Below are 23698 nucleotides of genomic sequence, written 5' to 3'. Positions count from 1 at the left end.
TGTTTCTATTATATATTACTTTTAAATTGAAAAATCTTTTACCAAACTAAATTTCTACACAGTCCAGAAATCTCCAATTCTGAACAGACTGAGTTCCATGTAGGCATGATGCCAGACACGGAAGAAAATATTATCACTGTGTCATACCACATGCAAGGCTCAATTCAAAGTGCTGGTGATAACTTATAAAACCTTCAGTGGGTTGGGCCCATTATACGCGACCATTTCCATCGCTGTGTTCCATCATGACCTTCATGTACCTCAAGAGTGATCTGTAATCTATGTTCCAAATCACGTCTCCAAGTCAAGCATTCATGGTGGTTGTACCAGTGGCTGGCAGCCGTGGTGACTAAATGGAACTTCCATGATCTGAAGCAATAAACCTTTGAATACCAGTCAAAGGAAGCAACATTGCTTAGCCTCTGTGCTTGCTGGCCTGCCAGTATAACTGGCTGGCCACTGTGTGAAACAGGATGCTGCGCTGAATGGACCACTGGTCTGATCCAACAAGGCTCTGTGTTCTTATGTTCTTAACTTCCCAACTCTCTTTCCCTGGAGCCTCACTAAAGCTTGACCCTGCATGCATTCTCAAAGCAGTGTGAAGTATTTATGCAAGCTAGGTTTCTGTTGGATTCACAAAAGAAGGGACAGATTAGAATAATTTGAGTATTATCACCTGTTCCTGACCTTGGGTGGGTTTTAAGTCTGAATGAATGAAGTCATATATTCAGTCAAATTTGAAAACACAGTCAGTAGTACAGCAAGTAAAGACCCTAAAGAATCCTGACATTCTATAAGAGAACTTCCAGTGAGGATATGGATATGGGACCATTGATCTATGCAATACAAAAGAGGCTTTCTACAGCACCAAGTTTTCTTGAGGTCTTTCCAACAGTAACACAACCCACAGAACTATTCATACGAGAAAGACGCAATGATTCGATATGCTAATCAATATTTCAGTGTCCCAAATGAGAAATGGAATACAGCCCTACCACAAGAACTTTGTTAACATTATGTTGTGTGAAGTCTTTCCCTTTGTTTTCTTCTGATCTTTGCCACCAGTGAACCACAAGTACTGGAGAAGGTGTAAACACAATTCATATACTCAAGATTTGTATGTTTGTGAGATTTAAATAAGCACCTTTAAGCTAACCTCAAGCACATTTCAATCTTGTACTCAATCAATGAGATTTTAACACATCCTCAAACTACCTATAAGTGCATAACTTTGGCTAGATCCAATCCATTGGGTATATTCTGAACAGTAACTTCATATGAACAGTAACTTCATATGTCTTCTGGGAACTCTATTATTCCCTATGAGCCTGACATCACTAAACTTTGAAACTGAAGATTTGGAGCTGAATGAAATCTATAAACTGTCTTTGAACCCTAAGCAAATGGGAGCACCTCCTGCATCTCTAAACTGTAGCATCTCACATGCCCCTGCCAGATTGAGGACTGAGTCTCTTCAGTGTTGCTTTCTTTATAACTTCTGGTCCCTCCCTCTGCCCCCTCGGTGGTCAAAAAAGAGAAAAATCCAAGTTTATAAGAGTGACAAAAATGCCCCAGATCCTGAACAAGAAATATGAAATCAGGGCTTTTCTGTAGTAGGAACTCCTTTGCATATTAGGCCACACCCCCTTGATGTAGCCCATCCTCCTGGAGTTTACAATAGGCCCTGTACTAAGAGCCATGTAAGCTCTTAGAGGTTTGGCTACATCAGCGGTATGCGGCCTATTATGCAAAGGAGTTCCTGCTACAAAAAAAGCCCTGAAAAAAAAATTAAAACTACTTCACACAGGCAGGAAGTACAACAAAACTATTCCTACACTGCTAGGGATGACCAACAAAATGTTAAGGGTATGACCTTTTGACAGCCAAACCTCCCCTTGCCAGATATTCAAAGAAGGGAGCTTTGAGTACTGAATTCTCATACCCCTAAACCTTGTTGGTCTTTTAAGTGCTACTGGACTTGAACCTAGCTGTTCTACTGCGGGACAACACAGCTACTCACTGAAATGATTCCTGGAGTGTATCACTCTTGAATGAAAGTGGGGAAAGGCAATAACTGAATCCACGCAACAAACTAGGGTTGCCAATCCCCAGGTGGGGGCAGGGGATCCCCCGGTTTGGAGGCCCTCCCCCCGCTTCAGGGTCGTCAGAAAGCGGGGGGAGGGGAGGGAAATGTCTTCTGGGAACTCTATTATTCCCTATGGAGATTTATTGCCATAGAAAATCATGGAGAATTGATCCGCGGGTATCTGGGGCTCTGGGGGGGGGGCGCTGTTTTTTGGGGTAGAGTATAGCATCTAGTGCCTCCCCCAAAATACCCCCCAAGTTTCAAAAAGATTGGACCAGGGGGTCCAATTCTATGAGCCCCAAAAGAAGATTCCCCATCCTTCATTATTTCTATGGAAGGAAGGAATTGAAAAGGTGTGCCATCCCTTTAAATGTGATGGCCAGAACTCCCTTTGGAGTTCAATTATGCTTGTCACAGCCTTGATCTTGGCTCCACCCCTAATGTCTCCTGGCTCCACCCCCAAAGTCCTCAGATATTTCTTGAATTGGCCTTGGCAACCCTACAACAAACTCTCTTCACCTGGAAAGCCAGCATGTCAGAATAAAGGGCTCCAGTACCATCTCTTCCTTATACTAGTTCTTTGTGAATTTTTTAAATCATATACCCCTTTCCCTGCATTGTAAACTGCTATGTCCAGAAATAATTTTACCACCTTATCAGCTGACTGTCTATCCTCAGCTTTAGCTGACACTGTTATTTGCTGAGCCACTTTTCAAAGTAATCCATCACTTCAAGCGCAAGATCACAGAATTACTTACATTCCTAAAATTAAACAAAGACGTTTGAGTTATATTAATGCTGCTTGCTGAGCCCTAAAGGTGCCTATTCTTCATACGAACCACAGACTTTGAACATTAAAACCTACACTTGAAGTTATGATCAAAATATTCCCTTTTAATTTCCTCCAGGGCCAAACAAGCAAGCGAAAAACTATTTCCTACTGTTCTTTTAATAAAAATTGTCTGCTTGCAGAACATCTGCTTAGGAATTATCTTTAAAAGTTTGTTGCTAAGAGTTTCTGGCATTTTTGCATTACTTTACAACTGGATAAAGAATATCTTCATAGGGCCTTCCACAAGCAATAAAAAAGGAGTCGGAAAAGTTAATGCATATTAATGAAGCATGAAATTCAGAATCTACAGGTGATCTCGCCATGAAACTGGAGATGGAATTTTCTGCAATTGCTGTTAAACATGGAAGGGAGGAGGAAGAGAACAAACTACACAGCCCTGAACTCCTTGGAAGAAAGATACAATAAAGATGGTAGCAAAAAAGTTTATTTATTTCATTTACACCCTGCCTTTCAACCTAACGGGGACACAAATTGGCTTATATTTTTCTCCTCTCCTCCATATTATCCTTACAACAGCCTTGTGAGGCTACGCATACATGACTGGCCCACAGTCACCCAGAGAGCCAGTTTGGTGTAGTGGTTAAGTGTGCGGACTCTTATCTGGGAGAGCCGGGTTTGATTCCCCACTCCTCCACTTGCAGCTGCTGGAATGGCCTTGGGTCAGCCATAGCTCTCGCAGAATTGTCGTTTAAAGGGCAGTTTCTGGGAGAGCTCTCTCAGCCCCACCTACCTCGTAGGGTGTCTGTTGTGGGGGAAGAAGATAAAGGAGATTGTAAACCACTCAGACTCTGATTCAGAGAGAAGGGCAGGGTATAAATATATGGTCTTCTTCTTCTTTGGCAGACTTTGATGCTGTAAAGTGCCATCAACTCACAGCCTGCTTACAGCAACCCCATATGATGACGTGATGGGCTATCGGGACCACAGAGAAACTAGATCAAGCACCACAGAAACCTCTCTTCTCTGTGCAAAAATTCAAAAGCAACTAGACCAATGTATATCAACACTATATTCAGTATAAATTCAAAATTCAATATAAATAGTGTGTCCATACAAATAATGATGTATGATTTCTCATTATTGGTATTTATATTGAATTTTGAATTTATATTGCTTACAGCAATCCCATATGTATGCATACACACACACACACATCCACAGGAAATCCTGATCAGATTTCCCACATCCCATCTGATTTGACCTTTGGAATTAGAGTTTTCTGCACACAGCATATCTGCATCCCTCTGATAATGAAAACTTACACATACGCAAACACATACTAATGCCTAGCAGTAAAAGCAGGGAAACCATCACTGCTAGAGGTGAAGGTGGGGCATCAATGCAAGGAGAAGACTATCAGAATTAGATTATGTGATACCCCGAGGCAAAGGTCATTTTCAATTTACAGTTAGCAGAAAACTCAGGAGTGGTTTTAATGATACTAAGGGCTGGATCATAAGATCAGTATACAGTGGTATGGCTGATTATGAATCTGTTACAACAATTCTAGTTGGTCCACAGAGACACAGGATCATCTTAGCCCTCATTTGTGTTATCCAGACTTCTGAAATGATGGGGATGCTGGATTGGCCATGAAGGCCAAGGGCTTTGCAGTGCCCTTCCCCTCTCCCTACATCTGGGCCCCTTTGTTGAGCATCTTATGGCATGAAGTCAGAACTTTTTTTTAACACATTATGTTTGCTTTTGATTAATCTGCCCAATGAATGTTTTTGTGTTGCTTACTATTATTTCTTCTCTTTCCCTCTAATCAGTCTTTTAAAGTACTGCTACTGTTCAGCTGCTGCAGCCAGTTTCATGTTGTTAGGAAATAATTCCCCCCAAACAGGTTTACTTGGAAGTAAACTCAATGTAATCCCATGGGCTTGCTCCCTGGAAAGGGCCTTTATGATCGCAGGCATGTTGTAGGAGCATTTCATTCATTTTTGTTGTTGTCTTAGTGTGCTGTGAATTGGTTTGTATGTATTACTGTGGCAAGGCAGATGCTGTGACAATCAACAGCTGAAGTGGCTTTAAAAAGGGCTAACAAAATGGTAAGGAAATAGAAACATCAATGCTTATTATTTAAAGATGCCAAAGTGTGAGCCTATCATGCCGCTGTACTTCAAAGTTCCTGAAGGTGAGTTGAAGCTGATGGAGAACAGAAGGGCTATGGCTCAGTGGTTGAGCATTTGCTTGACATGCAGAAGGTCCTAGGTTTACTCCTTAACATCTCCAGTTAAAAATTAAGTAGTAGATTATATGAAAAACCTAGGGTTGCCAGCTTCCAGGTGGGGCCTGGAGATCTTCCACTTTTACAACTGATCTCCAGCTGACAAAGATCAGCTCTCCTGGAGAAAATGGCTGCTTTGAAGGGTGGACTCCATGACATTGTGCTATGCTGGGGCCCCTCCCCTCCTCAAACTCCACCCCCTCCTGGATCCACCCTCAAAATCTCCAGGTATTTTCCAACCCAGACCTGGCAACCTTAATATTAATAATAATAATAATACTTTTTATTTATATCCCGCCCTCCCCGCCGAGGCAGGCTCAGGGCGGCTCACAACACGTAAACACAATGTACAGTAAAAAAAAAAAAGAAAGACTACATGAAACCACAGAAAGCTGCTGCTGTGAGTAGACAATACTGTCCTTGATGGACCAACAGTCTGATTCCGTACAAAGCTTTATGTGTGTTCATGTATGACAGCAGATTAAAGGGAACACTGGGTGCTGTCACTGGAATACTGTGGGGATATTCTTAGGAATTCCCTTGTCCCACTGTTTTTTGCACCTTCAGTGCTAGTAGGGAACATTACCAATCTACTGGCTTAGTCCTTAACTGACAGGATGCATTTTAAGTAAGCAACTAACATTTTGTTTCTTTACTACAGTTATTTTGGTTTTGACACAGGCTTTAAAAAGAAGAAATCAGGCACTGAGAGTAAAGGAAATGGGTGTCACGAGCTGGGGCTGAGTCAGGCAAAGTCCAGGGGCAGTCCAAGGTCGGCAACTCGTGAGCAAGGTGGGTCCAAGGCGCCAAAACAGAATCGCAATCCAGGTATCACCGGTCAGAGGTTCAGAAGCCGAAGTCAGGGGGTCCAGAGGTCCAAGCCAAAGTCAGGAATCCAAAAGCCAAAGTCAAGAGCCGGAGTGGATGCTAGGATGTCAGGTATGTGACTAGTTGCTTCCACAAAGCCTCCTCCCAAAGCCCACAGCTATATAGCCCTCTGCTGCCTGTTGCTCATTTGGGCTAATTGCTGTCTCAGAGCAGCAGCCAGGATCCTGCCGAAACTTAAGCATCCTCACACTTAGAAGGGCCAGAATCCTTTCACCACTCAGGGCTCAGGGAGCGTCTTGCTTGTGAGCGTGCCGCCCTCCTCCGATCCCTGAGGTCCTGACGAAGGCGGTCACGCACACGACCCACCAGAGAGGGCGAGGCAGGGGGGCTTGGATCTTCTTCAGCAGGAGGCAGGGGCACTGGTGCAGGTGGCAGGGGCACCGTTCCTTCTGCAGGGTCTGCAGGCTCGGTTTCTTCTGCAGGGTCCCCAGCACCCATGACAATGGGTAGAAGAGAATTTTTAAAAAAACTTATGCGGGAAACAAAAAAATCAAAAGGCAATGGGATTGGTGCAAACTCTCCTGATTATTTATGGAAAACTCCACATTGCTGGAAAGTAATATTGCATGTTTCGATATTCAAAAGCAGATATATAATCTTCCCAAAAAGTTAGATTTTTCAGGTGGCTGGGTCACACAAGCACGTGCTGGTTCATAGCTTAAGTGTGCAATATTCACCACTGCAAGAACTGTTTGTCCTTTATGGATATTCCTCATTGAACTGCTTTCTTGGCTTCTTAGATGAGCTACAAGGATAAGCACTAAACACTTCCTAATGCTTATCCTTATTCACTGCAAAAATTTATCCCAGTGCACTATTGTGTTGAGAGCACAACTGTTGCGTATTTTCCCCCTACTGCTTGAAATCAGTTTACCTATGCAACATGGATTAGATGCAAAAGTCCTGGTCTGCCAATTTAATTACCGTTCCATAGATAGAAGAGGAAAGGGTGATTTCTGCCAGTTCTCACTCCTGATGCTGCCTCATACAGCATCAGACTATTGGTTTATCAAGGTCAGTACTGTCTACTCAGACTGACATCAGCTCTCTAGTTTGTGGTCTTTCACAATATCTATTGTCTGTTTAACTGGAGATACTGGGGACTGAAGCTGAGACCTTCTATATGTAAAGCAGAGGCTCTTCCACTGAGCCATAGTTCTCCCCCCAACCCTACTGCAGATTCTCATTCTTAATCCACATGCTGTTCTTGAAGATCCCTTGACCATCTTGAGGCAGAAGGGGCTCAGTGGACTGCCGCAGGAGGGGAAGGCAGAAATATCCTGCGCCATTAACATTGCTCCCCTGACAGTGCTACAGATCCAACTCCAAATCGCTAGTTAATTTCCCCCACTGTGTTAACTTGTCAGAGAAGAAAAATTTTAGCCAACTGTTCAAAATAGTTAACAGAATAGCTTACTGTTCAGAAGCATGTTGCTTTATTAGGGACATTTATTGACACATCCAGATAGCCAATTTTTGCTCTTGATTACATGGGAATCATGAATAGGCATCACATCCTGAACTATCAGTCAGACTGATTGCTAATGCAAAGCCAAAATCAATGCAGTGCATGACTAATCTTCCAATAGAGCTACACTGCCATCTACTGAATTTTCCATATAGATGTTTTAGAGATGGACATTTTTATATTTGAAGCACTGCAAAAGGCAATTTAGAAATTAAATTCGGAGGAAGAAGGGGAGGGAAGGAGCCCTTAAACAAAAAGCCAACAACCCTAAATGCAGTTTGTTTTTAAGCTATCCCTCCATATATATGTCTTGCTGAAATACCAGAAATAGACTGCTGGAACAAAACAGTAATTAATCACCACAATAAGAAGAGACAACCAAAGGCTTAAATATCCACTGAACTGCCAACAGAAACAACTCTGGAAAGGTTAGGAAGAAGGCATTGCACTGGGGCGGGGAGAGAAGTCCCTTTCGCTTTCAAAGCTGTGATGAGCCTAAGGCTTTGATCCAAAGGTGATCTTTCCATTCACACTGGAAGACTCTTCCACAAGAAGGAGGACACTTTTGGATCTATTTGCAGAGGTTCCAGTGTACAATCGAATGTGCCAGGCAGGAATGGGAAACCTGTGAAGTGTAGTGCTTAGAGTGTTCAACTAAGATCTGGAAGATCTGTGTTCAAACTCTCACACTGCCATGAAGATCCCAGCATGATTTTGGGCCACTGACACACTCCCAGCTAAACCTACATCACAAGCTGATAACAGGATAAAATGGGGGAAGGTTACCTTTCTGGATATGATCCAAAGCTAAGCACTTTTAAAATCCCACTAGGAGGGAAATGCTAACTACATGCTTAATCCAACTGCTGAAACCAATGGGACTTAAACATACTTAAGTTTTGAATGGATTAACCCCCTCCCCCTTTCAATTGCAAAGTTATATATAATTAGCATATGAAACTGTATCCTTGCAAGACAGTAGTTTCATGAAGTGCAGCAGTCCAACTTCTGTTCTACAGAAAGAAACAGCAGAGTTGATTGCAAAAATGCTTCTAACACTATACAAGTGCATTCATATTTCACAAGTCCCAGCTGGAACACAGTAGTAGCTAAGTACCATATCATTGTTGGAAGAGTGATTTATTGACTATGTTGCTCCTTCCTTCCTCATCCAAAAGGATGCACAATTTTTTTTAAAGCTTGCTGGCACAGCATTAAAAACTCTACATTCAGCCTTTACATATTACTGTTCAAGTCCATAAAAGAGCAATGCAACTGAATTATGGTCCATTTTGCCTGCCAAAACCCCTACCCCACTTTTTTCTTTTTTTAAAAAGCAGGAAGTTGTAACATTCTCATAATTATTAGCATAAACCATGGCTGTTTGCTTAGTTGAACTAGTAGCAAATGGAGATCAAGGAATTAATACCTCCAGATTCTCAAAAATTTGGACCAATGGAACAATGGTTTATGTTAAAATTGCATCTGCTGTTTTAGTTTATAAGTCTGAGAATTTTGTAATAGTATGTACTTATTTGCAATTTTAAAGTTGACATATATAGTGTGTCTTGGCTTGGGTTCTTAAGAATACTAGTTATTTTTAAAGGTTTGCTTGGTACCACAAAAGGACTTTTTGCTTGCCAGTGGATTAAATATGTTTATATGGTGCCAAGATAAAAGCTAGAATGCCTAACTGGCTTCTGATGTATACAGAGTTCCCAGTGGCTAGACTTTCAATCAGTTAGACTGTTTACCCACACAACTACAGAGAATGCATTGCCTTTTGCAACCCATCTACCCAGACCACCAACAAAGCCCAATTACTTGTGAAAGACAAATGGAAATACTGTGAGGGGTGGGGAAAGTTTGACCAAGTTCCTATTTATACGAAGCGGCAATTGGGCATAATCAATCTTGTTGTTTTAAAGACTCTGTCAGAATGTTGAACATACAGTAAAATCTATTGTGCTCATACTAGCTCATTTATGGGTAATTTTATGTGTTATATACACTGCTGAAGAAACATAAAACATTTTCCTATGTACAGAGTACAGCTTTAAAAAAAAAGTTTCAAAAATGTCATTTGTTTTTTTTCATCACTTTATTTTCATTTTCCACTGGTTATAGCATCTCTAGCAGGATATCATACTCTCTGGGATTTTACCACTTGCTCCGAGGATCACCTGTGCCAAAGTTCAAAGAGATCTGAGAAAGGGTTTCAGTACTGGAGTTCATTAAATCAAAACAAATGTAGCACTAGAACTAAAATGTATTTTGATGTCTAAATGAATGTTTCCTATACATCAGTTTCACACCTCTGGATCTCTCCGGTCTTTCTCCCCCCCTCCATCTGACTATATGAACCACAGTCTACTAGATAGAGTATGAAAAGCTCCCACACATTCTCTCCTCCATAAAATCTGCAAATCAGAATGATTTCAATGCGCCTTTGGTGTAAGTAGCTGATGGATGTTTCTTATTAGCAGCTGCTGGTGACATATGTTGCATACATGGCAGATAATGTATGTTATCTTACGTGTTTCAACCAGGTTTTTAACCATGTATGTTTATATTTTCTTAGCCTCCTTGGACATTGTGGAAAGGTGAAATAAATAAACACAATATCTGTTTTAATTTGAGAACTGATTAAATGCTTCCTGAAGAACTCCCTTGTGGATTCCCCTTGTGCCCTGGAGAGGTACAGATTCCCCCCTCCCCTTCATTTCATGGTAGAAGCTACAATGTTCCCTGGGAGAGAACGAAATGGGGAAGCACCTGATAGCATCCAGCTGGTTTTGTTCTCTCACAGGTCCACAGATATTTAAGGCCTGGGCATGCCCAGAGGTGCCAGCTGATTAATTCTTGTCCTCGGGGCTTTTTTTGTAATTCTTGTCCACGGGGAACTCCTTTGCATATTAGGCCTCACGCCCCTGATGTAGTCAATCCTCCAAGATCTTACAGGACTCTTAGGGCAGGGCCTACTATAAGCTCCAGGAGGACTGGCCACATCAGGGGTGTGTGGTCTAATATGCAAAGGAGTTCCTGCTACAAAAAAGGTCCTGCTTGTTCTCCAGCTCTTGTCCTGAAGGTCGCAGCACTGAGCAGGCAGGAAGATCAATCAGGAGAGAATGGAGGAACTGCTTTGTAGGCAGAATGCTCCCATTCCCATTTCTCTTATTTCTAACTGTATTTTCTTTTAGTAATCTGTTTTGGGGCCCCTATTGGTAAGACAAATGGGATACAAATAATTAAATAAGTATTGTTTAAAAAAAAAAAAAACATCCCAACTTCCTTATTTTAACTTCCCATGAAACTATTTCTTCCACCTCTCTGAAATCTGGCAGGAGTGATCATTTGTACAAGGGCTACGAACACTGAGAATAATATCCCAATCAGCTGAAAAAAAATGTTACTTCCTACAATGAGTTTTGATACACTTGCCTATAAAACTGGAACTCTTTGTCCTTTCTATATGCAATTTTGCAGTTACAATCCTTAGAAGACTGGTATAGTTCCTCAGAATGACATCAAAACTGAATGGGAAGCAAAGAAGATACAGCTAGTGAAGGGGCAGCCCCTGAATAATTAATTAATAACCCCAATAATAATAATATTTGTCATATTGAGTAAAAATATGCTTTGTCTTCAAACTAAGGGGTCTGTTATAAAACTGCCATTAGAAACTGACTCTACCGCCCAGAGGGTGTGAGCTCCAGCTGTAACAGCCTTCTACAGGTGACTTGCTGTATATAGATAAGTAAGGAAACTTAGTCATGGAATTTTACCAGGGGGAATTTAGTGGAGGCGGGACCCTTTGAAATCAGATAAGCTTGTGTGCCTGCCTGCTGGTTTTCTGTGTGAATAAAACTGTCTGTATGTAGAATGATTTTAACGCAGTCATTTTGGGGGCTCATGTCCAACTGGATTCCGCTTATGGTACCTCACTTCAAACCAGTAAGTCTGTGCAGACCTCGTTATTTCGCTGCTTCACTAGAAATGTGCATCATTAAAAACAGTAATTCTGATTGCCACTCATTATCTTTTAAGAAGAATGGAGCGATTACAGGTCATATTTTCATGAATATAGAAATGAACTCACATCCCTAATATATGGAGTGAAATAAGATCTTAATTTTGCTTGATGGACTTGGGCTTTTTTTTCACTGGCAAGTATTTTACTAACTAGAGAGGAACAGGAACTTTTTTGGCTGGTTTATGCACATCAATCACCTGATGAATTCAAGCAGTATAGTTGTGTATATTGTCTTAGAATATACACAACTGTACCAGTTAGAATTTTCCCATCATCTCACATCACCTCAGCCACAAAGCTTTATTATAAAGTCAGTTTACACATTCAGCTATAATATACTATGTGCTATCCAGTGGTGCAGCTGCGTGGGTGAATGGACCCTCTGTGCCCCACTTCAATACCTCTGTATGCACACATCACTGCAACTGGGTGTAAAAACCCATGATTGAGTTTCGGATCAACAGGTGAGACCATTGTTTTATCCAGGTCTGTATTACATACACTGATTAGCAGTGGCTCTCCTGAGTCTCTTTTACATCACCAACTACCTGCTTCTTTTTCATTGGAGAAGTTGGCGGCTGAATCTGGGACTTTCTACATGCCACACAGATGTTCCACCCAATGGTTCCTCCCCAAAGCAAGGCAGAAAAGTTGAGATGTGGTACAACAGCAGAGGGGATGAGAAAGGTAATTCTGAGGAGGAGGTACCAGTAACTCCATAGTGTTCCTACTGATGTAACTGGGTACACCATGAAGTTCTGAGCTCACTCAGCATCAGGACTAGGTAATATTTTGCTTTATTTAGTGATTTATAAGCAAACAGATCTTTGTCTGGGCTCTGTTCCAAGGACAGCTGGGGAGCAGTTGTCCATCTCTAAGTGAAACCCATGAAAGATTATAACGGAATCATAAAACTGCTAAGAAACAATTTTAAAAATACACACGTGCCATTACAGCTCAGAAGCATCTTTTCCTTTGCTTAGACCTAAAAATGCTCCCACGCTTCTGGCTTTCTGCCAGAATTCTTCAAGAGGGTTTTTTAAAAAAATAAATAAAGGAATACAGTTGCATTCTAACAGAATGATTTGAGAAGACATTTCAATAGAGTGAATGGCACTGTGGGCTCTGCTACTAATATGTATTATCTGTTGCCGTATGTTTTTATCTTTCGCTCTGTGTATTATATTTCTGCTTATATAGTATCATTTCTTTTAGTGTTTAACATGTCTTGTTTAATAAGTATGCCTTGTTTGAGATTTCTGCAATCCTAGCCCTATTAACTTGAGTCTTAATAAGAAATAAACTATAAATAAATAAAGTTTGGGTACATCTTTAGAACCTCAATTTTACACAAAACTCTTGGGAATTCATTGAGCATCATGCCCACATAATAGTGGGAGAATTACGGTTATAAGGATGGCATTACATTTCCTGCATTCTGTCAGACTTATTGAAACCTGCACTTAGAAGAATAATTTTCCTTTCATGTTAGATTCATTTTTGTTTTTTTCCAACTGAAGGGCTGCATAAATTGGCTGTGCATAACTTGGAAAATAATGAAACCTTGGGAAAAACACAAAAACAAATCCTTTTTAAAAAGGTGATAATGAAATGACATCTCACTAACAACCCAAGTGTATTAATGTTTACTTGGGTGTAAATACCAGTTTGTTTAACGGAACAAATTCATTTGTAAAAGTTTAAACCAGAAGTGACCAAACTTGCTTCATGTAAGAGCCACATAGAATAAACATCATATGTTTGAGAGCAGGGAGGGAGGGGGAAGGAAGGAAGGAAGGAAGGAAGGAAGGAAGGAAGGAAGGAAGGAAGGAAGGAAGGAAGGAAGGAAGGAAGGAAGGAAGGAAGGAAGGAAGGAAGGAAGGAAGGAAGGAAGGAAGGAAGGAAGGAAGGAAGGAAGATGGGGGAGGGAGGAGGGAGAGAGAGATGGAAAGAAAGTGACTTTAACTTTAAATGCATTCTCCAAGCTACTGGCTTGCTTGGCTTAGAGAAGTGATTTAAAGATAGAAATGTCTTCTCCAAGCCAGCTGATGGAACGGTGGAGGCTTTGAGAACCACACAATATGTGTAAAAGAGCCACAGTTTGGCCACCCCTGGTTTAAGTCCTTAAACTTCACAAAATGAATCCCTTTGAAAGAGGTGTCCCATAGGGGGTATATACAAACTAATGTATGCAAACAACCAGGAAATTGCACCTTGCTTCTACCTGCCTGAGGTAGGGGTGTGACTCAGTGGGAGAGCCCCTGTTTTGCATGTGATCAGTCCACAGCATCTCCACTGGTGGTGGTGCGCAAGAGCTCTCCTTGAGAGCTCTGAAAGCTGTCAGTCTGAGTAGACAAGACTGTTCTCCACAGATCAATGGGTCTGGTTCAGTGAAAAGCACCTTCATGTGTTCAGGTACCCCACAGTAAAAAAGAATATCTTCTAGTCTTATTACCGGATATACAGAACAATCGCAGGCAATAGACAAAACATCTGTCCCTTCCTTCAAGAAAAAGGCAACTGTGTGTTTTAAACACAAACAACAGAGTCAGGGACCATGATGAGAGAAAAGCGATAAGCAATGAATCTCTGCTATCAACCTAAATTTCCAGTTGTTTTAACTTTTAATGTTTAAAGCATTTTTTTTTCAAATACACAAATAAACTGCAAGATATTTATGGAAAGAGCGTTTTCAGTGTTCTCTTAAATAGGGTATGTGTATTTTGCGGCTCACGCTTCTCTAAACAGCACCACAATAAATGTAGTTTAAGTGTACTATTTGTTTAATTTTGTTAAGAGAGAGTTTGGCTAGAAGAGGAATGGAATACTACAGTAATCTAAAGCCCACAATATTAACATCATACAATGCTTTGCATTTAACTTTAAAAGACATGCCCAAAGTTCAGGAATAAAGAAAAGAAGTCACCACTCTTTAAACTCGGTGCAATCTCCCCCCTCCCCGCAATGTCCTTGGGTTATGGCTACTGAAAGATCCACCAGTGTTTCATTATTTTCATGTGTTAATTCTTAGAAGATCAATTCACATGTTAACTTCCTAATAGGGGAGCACCAGTCTTTACCCCCACCAGCCTTGGAATCCAAACCACCAGTTGCCTCTTTACCAACAGTTGTTGGAATAGGCTGTGGAAAGAAATGGAGTGTGAAATGATGTGGCTTGCAGGGTCCTCAGACACCGCAAACCAGGCCTCATTTTGTGCAGGAGCTCACAGGAGCAGAGATCTGGAACCTCTAAGTTTCATTGTGCTCTTTCTTTTTTACCCTGCTCCCTGCCCCCAAACACTTGCTTCTGGTCTCCATTGTTCAAACTCCCTTTGAGAATTTTGCTGAACTCTTAAGATTTGACAAACTTTCTAATATTTTCCCCCACAAAAAAATGGGAAAAGAACCAAAACATAAAGCAGACAGATGGAAATCTTCATCATGCCACTATGGCCACATGGGAGAAAGTAATTTTAAAAGTATGATGGGAGTAAGATTTTATTAAGACAATTATAATTCAAGAAGCATTTTAAGGTAGATGCTGAGCTGATATAATTTAGTACACCTTCTGGTGATGTCAGGAGTGTGTGGCATATGCAAATGAGTTTCACCTCTTTTTCTATTAAATGACCCCTGCTGCAAACTATCATAGGATAAGGAGTCACCGCTCCTTAGAAGTACAACTTTTTCTTTTCAAGCTGGCTGTAACATGCCTAGTCTGAGAAGGTCAGCTACTGCCATAGTAAACAGGCTTAAAAAAAATTGTTTCAGGTGGACTGAAAGGATGCCTAAGCAGTGTTGATTCCAAGTTAGCCACTTAGTCTGGAATGGAATAGATGTCACTCAACGTCCATAGAGAATCAAGATGGCACTGTCACCAACCCATTCCATTCCAGGATTTTCCCTGCTGTCATCTGGTCTCTTTTATGGCAGTTCCCACCCACCCCCAGCTTAAAGCAAAACTGCAGAACCCATTTGATCAGTCTAGAATGACAAAGCTCTGCTTAAGTTTTTTCAGGGATTCTGTTTAAGTTTTGTTCCTGTGGTTTACAACTGCTTCCACTCCACTGCTTCATGTTCTTTTGTAGCGGCTGCCATGTTACTAAACTGATCCTTAATTATAAGCTTTTATTCAACCCAGGAGAGTAGTGAGAGGTTTACTGGCAACACAACTCCTCATTAAGATTTGTTTTTTATTATCTTAATTGTATGATTATGAAATTATAATAATTAAAAATAAAATGCATTAATGAGCAATCATTTGGACTGCAAAGAGGAAAGCAGTAATTAAAGTATTTTCCTTCTCTTCTGAAGAACAAAAGCTGATAATTAACAACCAATTCAAGCATGCTGCAACACTCAAGAAAAACAGGTTGCTTACCTGTAACTGATGATCTTCAAGTGGTCATCTGTGCATTCCCACCAGTGGGATAGAGCGCCTGAACCGATCCCCGGATCGGTATCTAAAAAGCCCAGGATTTTTCGCTCTCTGCTCCCAGCAAGCATGCGCAGAAGCCCCCACGTGCGTGCTTACAGGGTCCAGAGCGAGGATCCCACCAGTTCCTTCTGACCACTGGCAGCACCAGAAAAAGCAAAAGCATAAAGGAGTCGACAGCAGAGGGGAAGGAGGGTGGGTGGTGTGAATGCACAGATGACCACTCAAAGATCATCAGTTACAGGTAAGCAACCTGTTTATCTTCTCCGTGGTCTGTGTGCTTCACACCAGTGGGAGAATAGCAAGCAGACATACCTGGAGGTGGGAGCTGGCAGTCAACCAGAAGCAACCTGTAGCACCAGATGACCCAGCTGTGTTTTCTGCTGTCTGCGAACATCCAGCACATAGTGCTTCATAAACACATGCGGTGAGGCCCAGGTGGCTGCTTTACAAATGACGAGAAGCGAGGCACCCTGAAAAAAGGCAGTAGAAGTGGCTATGGCTCTCATGGAATGCGCTTTGATCGGGCTCGGAAGAGCTTTCTTAGCAAGCAGATAGCACAGTCTGACTGTTTCCATAAGCCTCTTAGAAAATCTCTGCTTAGAGATCTTGTAGCCTAACTTGGGTGCAGCATAAGACACAAACAAATGTGGATCTTTCCTATAACCTTTGGTTTGATCCAAAAAGAAAAGTATTGTCCTTTTAACATATAACGAGTGCAAGCAATGCTCTTCATCCGAACTAGGAGAAGGAAAAAAATGTGGGAAGCCAGATGTCCAAACCCAAGTGGAATTCCGACACAATCTTTGGCAGAAATGTTACATCTGGGGCCAAAGAAACACCCTGTTCCTGAAACATGAGGTAGGGATCATCACACCTTAGGGCCATTAGCTCTCCTACCCACCTGGCAGAGGTGATTGCCACCAAAAAGGCAGTCTTCCAGGATAGAAGTTGTAGGGAGCACAATGCCATGGGTTCAAATAGCTTCCTAGTCAGGCGATCCAAAACTTGGGGAAGATCTCAAGCCACCGGAGGAGTTCGTGAGGGGGGAAACATACGAACCAATCCTCTTAAAAATCTTTTGGAATCAGGATGGGAAAAAACAGAATAACCTTCCACCTGTGCATGGAAGGAAGAAATTGCCACCATATAAACCTCAACTGAAGAGAAGCTCAATCCAGAGTCAATAAAAGATAACAAAAATTCAAAAATGGACGGCAAACCCACTATATCAGGTGGTGACGTTGAACTATCTAGGAATTTGAGGAATCTAGACCACTTTTTCTCGTAGGATGTTCGCGTAGACAGTTTTCTACTGTTCAAAAGAACCAACTCTACTGTCTCAGAGAAGGAAGATGATCTGTGAGCCAAGCCGTCAGTCTGAGGTGCAGCAGATTGTGATGGAATATTTGCCCTCCTTGAGCCAAGAGGAGGTCCGGCTCGGTCGGAAAGAGGTAAAAGGTTTGCCTTGCCATTCTCAGAACCACTGGAAACCATGCCTGACGTGGCCACTAGGGTGTTAGAAGGATGCATTTGGGCTGCTTCTTCTGTAATTTGGTAACCACCCGAGTAAGCAATAGAAGCGGGGAAAACATGTAGAGGAACTGACCCTTCCATGGAAGAAGCAGGCCATCTCCCAGGAAGGTGGGGTCCACTCCTCCCCTGGTGCAGAACAGCTGACACTTTTGATTGGTGGCCATCGCAAAGATGTCTATTGAGGGGTGACCCCACCCACGAAAGACTAGTCTGAGTTAAGTTCATGTGATTTACCACTCGTGGGGGGAGGCTGCTCCCCTGCCCAGTGAATCTGCTTGGCCATTAGTATCCCAGGGAGGTGTGCTGCCGTGAGAAAGATCTGGTGGGCTATACACTCCTTCCAGATCTCCCTTGCTAGAAGACACAGCTTGCGCAATACAGTCCCTCCTTGTTTGTTTATACAGCTGAGGGCTGGTGTATTGTCTGTCAGTAGTAGCGCCACTGCTTGACCAACTAGCCGGGGTCGAAAAGATCTGAGTGCAAAATGGATGGAGGGGAGTTCCAGATAGTTGATATGGCATTCCCTAAAGAGTTGGGGCCATTGGCCACCCACACATAGTCCATCCAAATGGGCACCCAATCCCCAGAGAGAAGCGTCTGTAGTCACCGTCACTGTGGGGGTGGGTTGACGAAAGGGGGCTCCTTGGCGGATATTGCTCTCGAGTTTCCATCAATCCAGAGTCCTGAGGATCGAAGGAGGCAACTTGAAGAGCAATGTCTGGGAGTCTACCAAGGGGCAGAAGTGTTTCAGAAACCAGAGCTGAAATGGTCTCATCTGCAGCTTTGCAAAGAGTAGGACACTGGTCGTAGCTGCCGTTAATTCCAGCAAATGTATTTGCAGTGCAGTGGCCACCCTCCTGTCTTGCAAGATTTGAACTAGAGATATGATGTCTCTTGCTCTTTGAGGAGGAAGGAAGGCTCAATGTAACTTGGTATTGAGAAGAGCTCCTATAAATTGCACCTCCTTGGATGGCAAGAGGTGAGATTTCTTCTTGTTGACTTTCAGGCCCAACTGCTCCAGGAGCTGAAATGTGAGGTTGATATGTCCCTGCAAGCACTCCTTCAACTCTGCCACAAGGAGCCAGTCGTCTATGTATGGAAACAGGACAACTCCCTGCAGCCAGACAAATCATGGTCTTTGTGAAGACCCTCGGTGCAGTGCATAGCCCGAATGGGAGTGCTCTGTACTGAAAATGGTCTTGGCTGATGGCGAATCGGAGGAATTGTCTGTGTGATGGATGGATGCTTACGTGGAAGTAAGCATCTTGTAAGTCCAAGGTGGCCATCCAGTCTCCCTTGTTGATTAGTGGCAAGACGCCCTGGAGCACTGACATGTGGAATTTTTGATAGGCAATAAATTCGTTGAAATTGCGGAGATCCATAATGGGTCTCAGACCCCTATTCTGCTTGGGGACCACAAAATAGCAAGAGTAGAAGCCCAGGTTCTTGCAATGGTCTGGGACTGGTTCTATTGCTTGTTTGGTTAACAAATTCTGCACTTCTTCCAGGAGGGCAGCAGACAGCGGAGTGACTACAAAGACTGGTTGCCTTGGGACATGGATGAACTCTATTCTGTATCCTTCTTCTATGATGGACAGGACCCACCTGTCTGTAGTGATGGTTCTCCATACAGGTAAGTAGAGGTATAAGCGGGTGGGTCCAGAGGGAGGGAGGGGGGAGGGGACATAGCAGGGGGTACTGGAGTCAAAGGCCCTGATTTGGGGTGTGACTCCCCTTTGCTCTGTTGGAAGAGTTGGAAAGGGAACTGAATTTAGATTTCCCGTTGCCTCTATAAGATCTAGTATCAGACTGGCCAATGCGGGGCTTCCAGGATTGCTCTGACGAAGGTTTCTGATATGGTCGTTTGGACCAGGGTTTATTCCAACTTCTTGATTTAGTAGTACGGGAAGATGTGGGGACACCCAAGTTGCGAGATGTTTTGATGCTCTTGTCCATCTCTTGAAGGACCGCATCTGTGGTTGAACTGAAGAGTCCCTCTCCTTCGAATGGCAAGTGTTCAACGTACGCCCTAGTGTCTAGTTGCAAGGCCGTGGAGTGTAGCCAGGAATGTCATTTCAGTGAGATTGCAGAGGTAAGTGTCTTTGCTGATGCATCACCATGTGTTTAGCTGCAGCCAGTTGCTGCTTAGCTAGTGTCATACCTTTGTTTTGAAGAATTTTCAGAGATAAGCGCTTATCTTCTGGTAAGGTGGAAATGAGAGGAGACACTTGTTCCCACAAGGAGTACTGATATCTGGCCGTACATGCGGTATAACTGGATATTTTAACTCCTAATGCCCCAGCCGAGTAAAATTTTCTACCCACATTATCAATCTTCTTCCCTTCCCTGTCTGGCGGGGTGGAATATGTTTTGCGTGCCTTGGAGGCAGAAGAGACCACAATGGAGTTAGGACATGGGTGTGTAAAAAGAAATTAAACTCCAGGCTCCTGAACCCTGTACATATGATCCAAGCGCCTTGAGGATATGGGTGTGGACACGGACTTATTCCACGGGTCTTTTACTGCTTGCAGGACCACTTTAGTGATTGGAAGGGCCACAGCTGTCGACGTGTCCCATTGCATTATGTCAAAGACAGTGTAATTGATGGTTTGCTGAAGTTGCACTATGTTTAGGGACAGGGTTTGAGCCATACATTTGACTAAGTCCCCATAAGACTTCAGGTCTTCCGACAGCGAAATTGGGAGGTCATTTGTGATGTTGGGATCGGGCAATGGTTCCGCTCCTGTTTTGTCCCCGAGATCATCATCTCTGACCTCCGAGTCCGATGCTGAAGAGGTGACTTCTGGCTCGGGAAGTCCTGTGGACGACTGCGGGTCTGACAAATGCAATGGTATGTAGAAACATGCAAGTTCTTGAGTTTAGGCTTCTGTTGCTTCGGCACGGGGAGCACCGTCGATGTCGATGCCGGTGTGGTATGCCTTGTCGGACAGTGTGCTCTTGAGATATGGGAAACCTCCGAGTGTTGGCCCCAGTCTGGGGGCTCCCTGGGCAGATACCACGGGTAAAAAGAGTGGTATGGTTAGGCTCCATACATATTCAGCCAAGGATGCTGATCCCACGCAGAAGGCAATGTAGGTCTGCAGAAGTGTTCAGCTTCCCTCTTGCAGCTGCGGCTTCGCTGTGTACTTAAGGTCGCAGAATCTCTCAGTATCAAGGTAGCGAGATCTGAAGGAGAGCCAGCCTTACTCCAACAGTGGGAGCTCGAGTGCAAGGATTGTTGTGTCAAGTCAATCTCCTGGTCCGATTTGGAGAGGCGGACCAGCTGAGAGGAGGCGTTGCGCTCCAATGCCGGGGGGTTTGCCCGATGGTCAGGCAATGCAAGGATTTTCCAGGGCAGCACCTGCATAGAGGTCGGGTCCGACATCGATGTCTTAAGGAGTGGAGAGGTCCTGCACAAGGAACTGTCATTTCTCTTGTGCTTCTCCTTCTTATGTTTCTTGGGGCCCAGAGCCTTGAGCTTGGCATCAGACTTATGCTTCTTTGCCAGAGTTGAAGCAGCCGAAGTTGGTGAACTCACCCTTTTTGGGGAATGGGCAGGCTTAGTCGACATGGGCTTAGCACCCAAAGAGTCAGTTGACCCAGATGGTGCAGCGGTCAATGCCAAGAGGGCCGCAGTCGAGGTCGACGGAGTTGCTGCCATTTTGGCCGGTAAGAGTGCCGATTCAGTCAAGGCCGCTGAACGTCTCGCTGATCGATTTTTCCGTGTTTGCTTGGAAAATTTCGAGCAATGTGGGCACAAGTCCACACAATGTCCTTCGCCAAGGCACAACAGACAGATAGAATGTCCATCGGGGGGCGATCTTGCTACCACACCGCAGACAGCGCTTGAAAAACCTCCAGCATTTTTCATAGAGTGGTACGGGAGAAAGGAACTCCGAAGGGCAGGTAAACAGCAAAAAAGTCCCCTTTTATTTTATTTTCTTTATACGTAGGTGAGGAGAAGAGGAAATGGGTGACAGGAGAAAAAAGGGGGGGGGAATTGAAACTACTGACCAGAGCAGCGAAGAGCAGGTCTATACGGTGCAACGGTCAAAAGGAAACTGGCAAGATCCTCGCTCTGGTCTCTGTGAGCATGCACGTGGGGGCTTCTGCACATGCTCACTGGAAGCAGAGAGCGAAAAATCCCAGGCTTTTTAGATACCGATCCAGGGATCGGCGCAGGTGCTCTATCCCACTGGTGTGAAGCACAGAGACCACGAAGAAGATCAGGTACTATCTAATTAATGGAAGTGGCTGTAAAACAAAGGAGCACATTTTAAGAGGGCAGTTATAAAATGTTTGTCAACCAAATATTTGCTGAATGGAACTTGGATGTTTCCAAATAACCATTTAGTAAGAACATAAGAGAAGCCACGTTGGATCAGGCCAATGACCAATCCAGTCCAATGCTCTGTGTCACACAGTGGCCAAAAAAACCCAGGTGCCATCAGGAGGTTCACCAGTGGGGCCAGGATACTGGAAGCACTCCCACTGTTGCCCCCCTCCAAGCACCAAGAGCCATAAGTAGTACCATAAGAATGAACCATGCCAAATTTGTATGTGTGAATCACAATTTTAATTCTCTTATAGCTTAAAAAGAATGAATAAGAAACACGAAAGTGTCCTAGTGAGGAAGCATCCCATGTTAAACTGCAGTTGCATATATTCATCCTTTAGTATCCTGCTCAACTCTCTCTCACACACTGTCCGCCCCTTCCCACTTTCCAACATCTAAACTATAGCTGTAAACGCCTTAGGTCAGGGGTTTGTATAGCGGATAACACCACCATCTTTTTGCTACAGAATATCTTTTGTAGGAATTAAAAAGAGTTCTGAAGATTGTAGAGTGGAAAGGAAGACTAGACAAAAGGCATCCACTGGAAATAGATAATAACTACGCGATAGGACAAAATGTTTTGAAAAGAATAAAACTTTGAAAACAGTATAGAGGACTAAGGCTAGGACAACAGCCACAATAAGTGGCATTCTGAAACATCTGCCCAAATAAATAATTATTGTGATAAGAAGAACTGTGGCAAGATCAGTACCTATTTATGGAGGACAATTAGTAACATTAAGTATTTAAGAAGATATGGGATGAGGTGCCAACCACACAAGGTGTTTCTAACATTTAATGGAAGAAACCACATGGACAAGTGAGAAGTACTCTCAATGTACTCTATGTCAAGATTTCTGGCACATCATGTCAACTTGAACCTATTCTTTTCCCAGTAAGAACATGAAAACAAGACCAGGTTTTTAAAATATATATATACTTAATGGTCTAAGTGTAGAAGACTGTTTACTCGTTGCCTGTAATGGATGCTAACCAGAGACTGACATAGAGAGTGTGTGTGCATTTTATTCCAAGGCCATGGCTAATTCCTCTGTCTGTGTTGTGTCTGACAGATAGCTTACCTTCCATAGCAGCACAGCCAGCAACAGGAAAATGAGAATTCCCACCAGCAAACTGATAGCGATGATCCATCCAACCACATAACCACGAGGCTCCAGATTATGCAAGGCCTCAAAGACCACCTACAAAGCAAATTAGGAGGGGGAAAAATATCATTTATACAACTAGCCTTCTTCATCAGTCAACAGATATATGACAGATACATTAGATTGTTTTGCCCTGTTCATATTTCTAGGACCCTACAGAGCAGCAGACGTCAACAACAGTATGTAAAGATTCGCTGACAAAGCTGCTTTTTCCCCAAGGGGTTTATTAAAAGCCTCTCTTTTTTTTTCAGAAGAAAAAGAAAAAAAGAGTGTCAGATAAAAGTACTGACAAGATGACATGGCTCATCTTTGGAAACTCTATCCCACTACAATAGTATCCCAGACATACACACTTCCATGCTGGCTATCAAAAAAGTCATAGTGGCTGACTGGGAAATACTCAACTTTTACAAGTCAGGTTTGCAAGAATTCATGTAGCTGGTCATTCAAAAAGTATAGTCTTCCACAATGAAAATCCATTTTAAAAACCAATACAAACTCAGTAAAGCCAATAGTGAGAGTTGAAATGGTTGAACCATAACACTTATTGACACCCCAGGTCTTTTTTTGTAGCAAGAACTCCTTTGCATATTAGCACCCCCCCTGTTGTAGCCAATCCCCCAAGAGCTTACAGGATTCTTATTACAGGGCCTACTGTAAACTCTTG

General features: G+C 42.9%; 1 protein-coding gene across 1 annotated transcript in view; it reads right to left on the bottom strand.

Annotated features, from left to right (window-relative positions):
• ITGA9 (integrin subunit alpha 9) overlaps positions 1-23698 on the bottom strand; it is a 297444-nt gene that overhangs the window by 4858 nt on the left and 268888 nt on the right. Inside the window, exon 27 of the mRNA XM_060247617.1 lies at positions 22948-23067. Within this exon, the coding sequence (XP_060103600.1) occupies positions 22948-23067 (120 nt within the window). The remainder of the gene's footprint in view (positions 1-22947; positions 23068-23698) is intronic.

This window comes from Heteronotia binoei, chromosome 10 (genome assembly GCF_032191835.1).
Source record: "Heteronotia binoei isolate CCM8104 ecotype False Entrance Well chromosome 10, APGP_CSIRO_Hbin_v1, whole genome shotgun sequence".
In the NCBI taxonomy this organism is placed as follows: Eukaryota; Metazoa; Chordata; class Lepidosauria; order Squamata; family Gekkonidae; genus Heteronotia; species Heteronotia binoei.
This window is presented reverse-complemented; position numbering and strand designations above follow the sequence as displayed.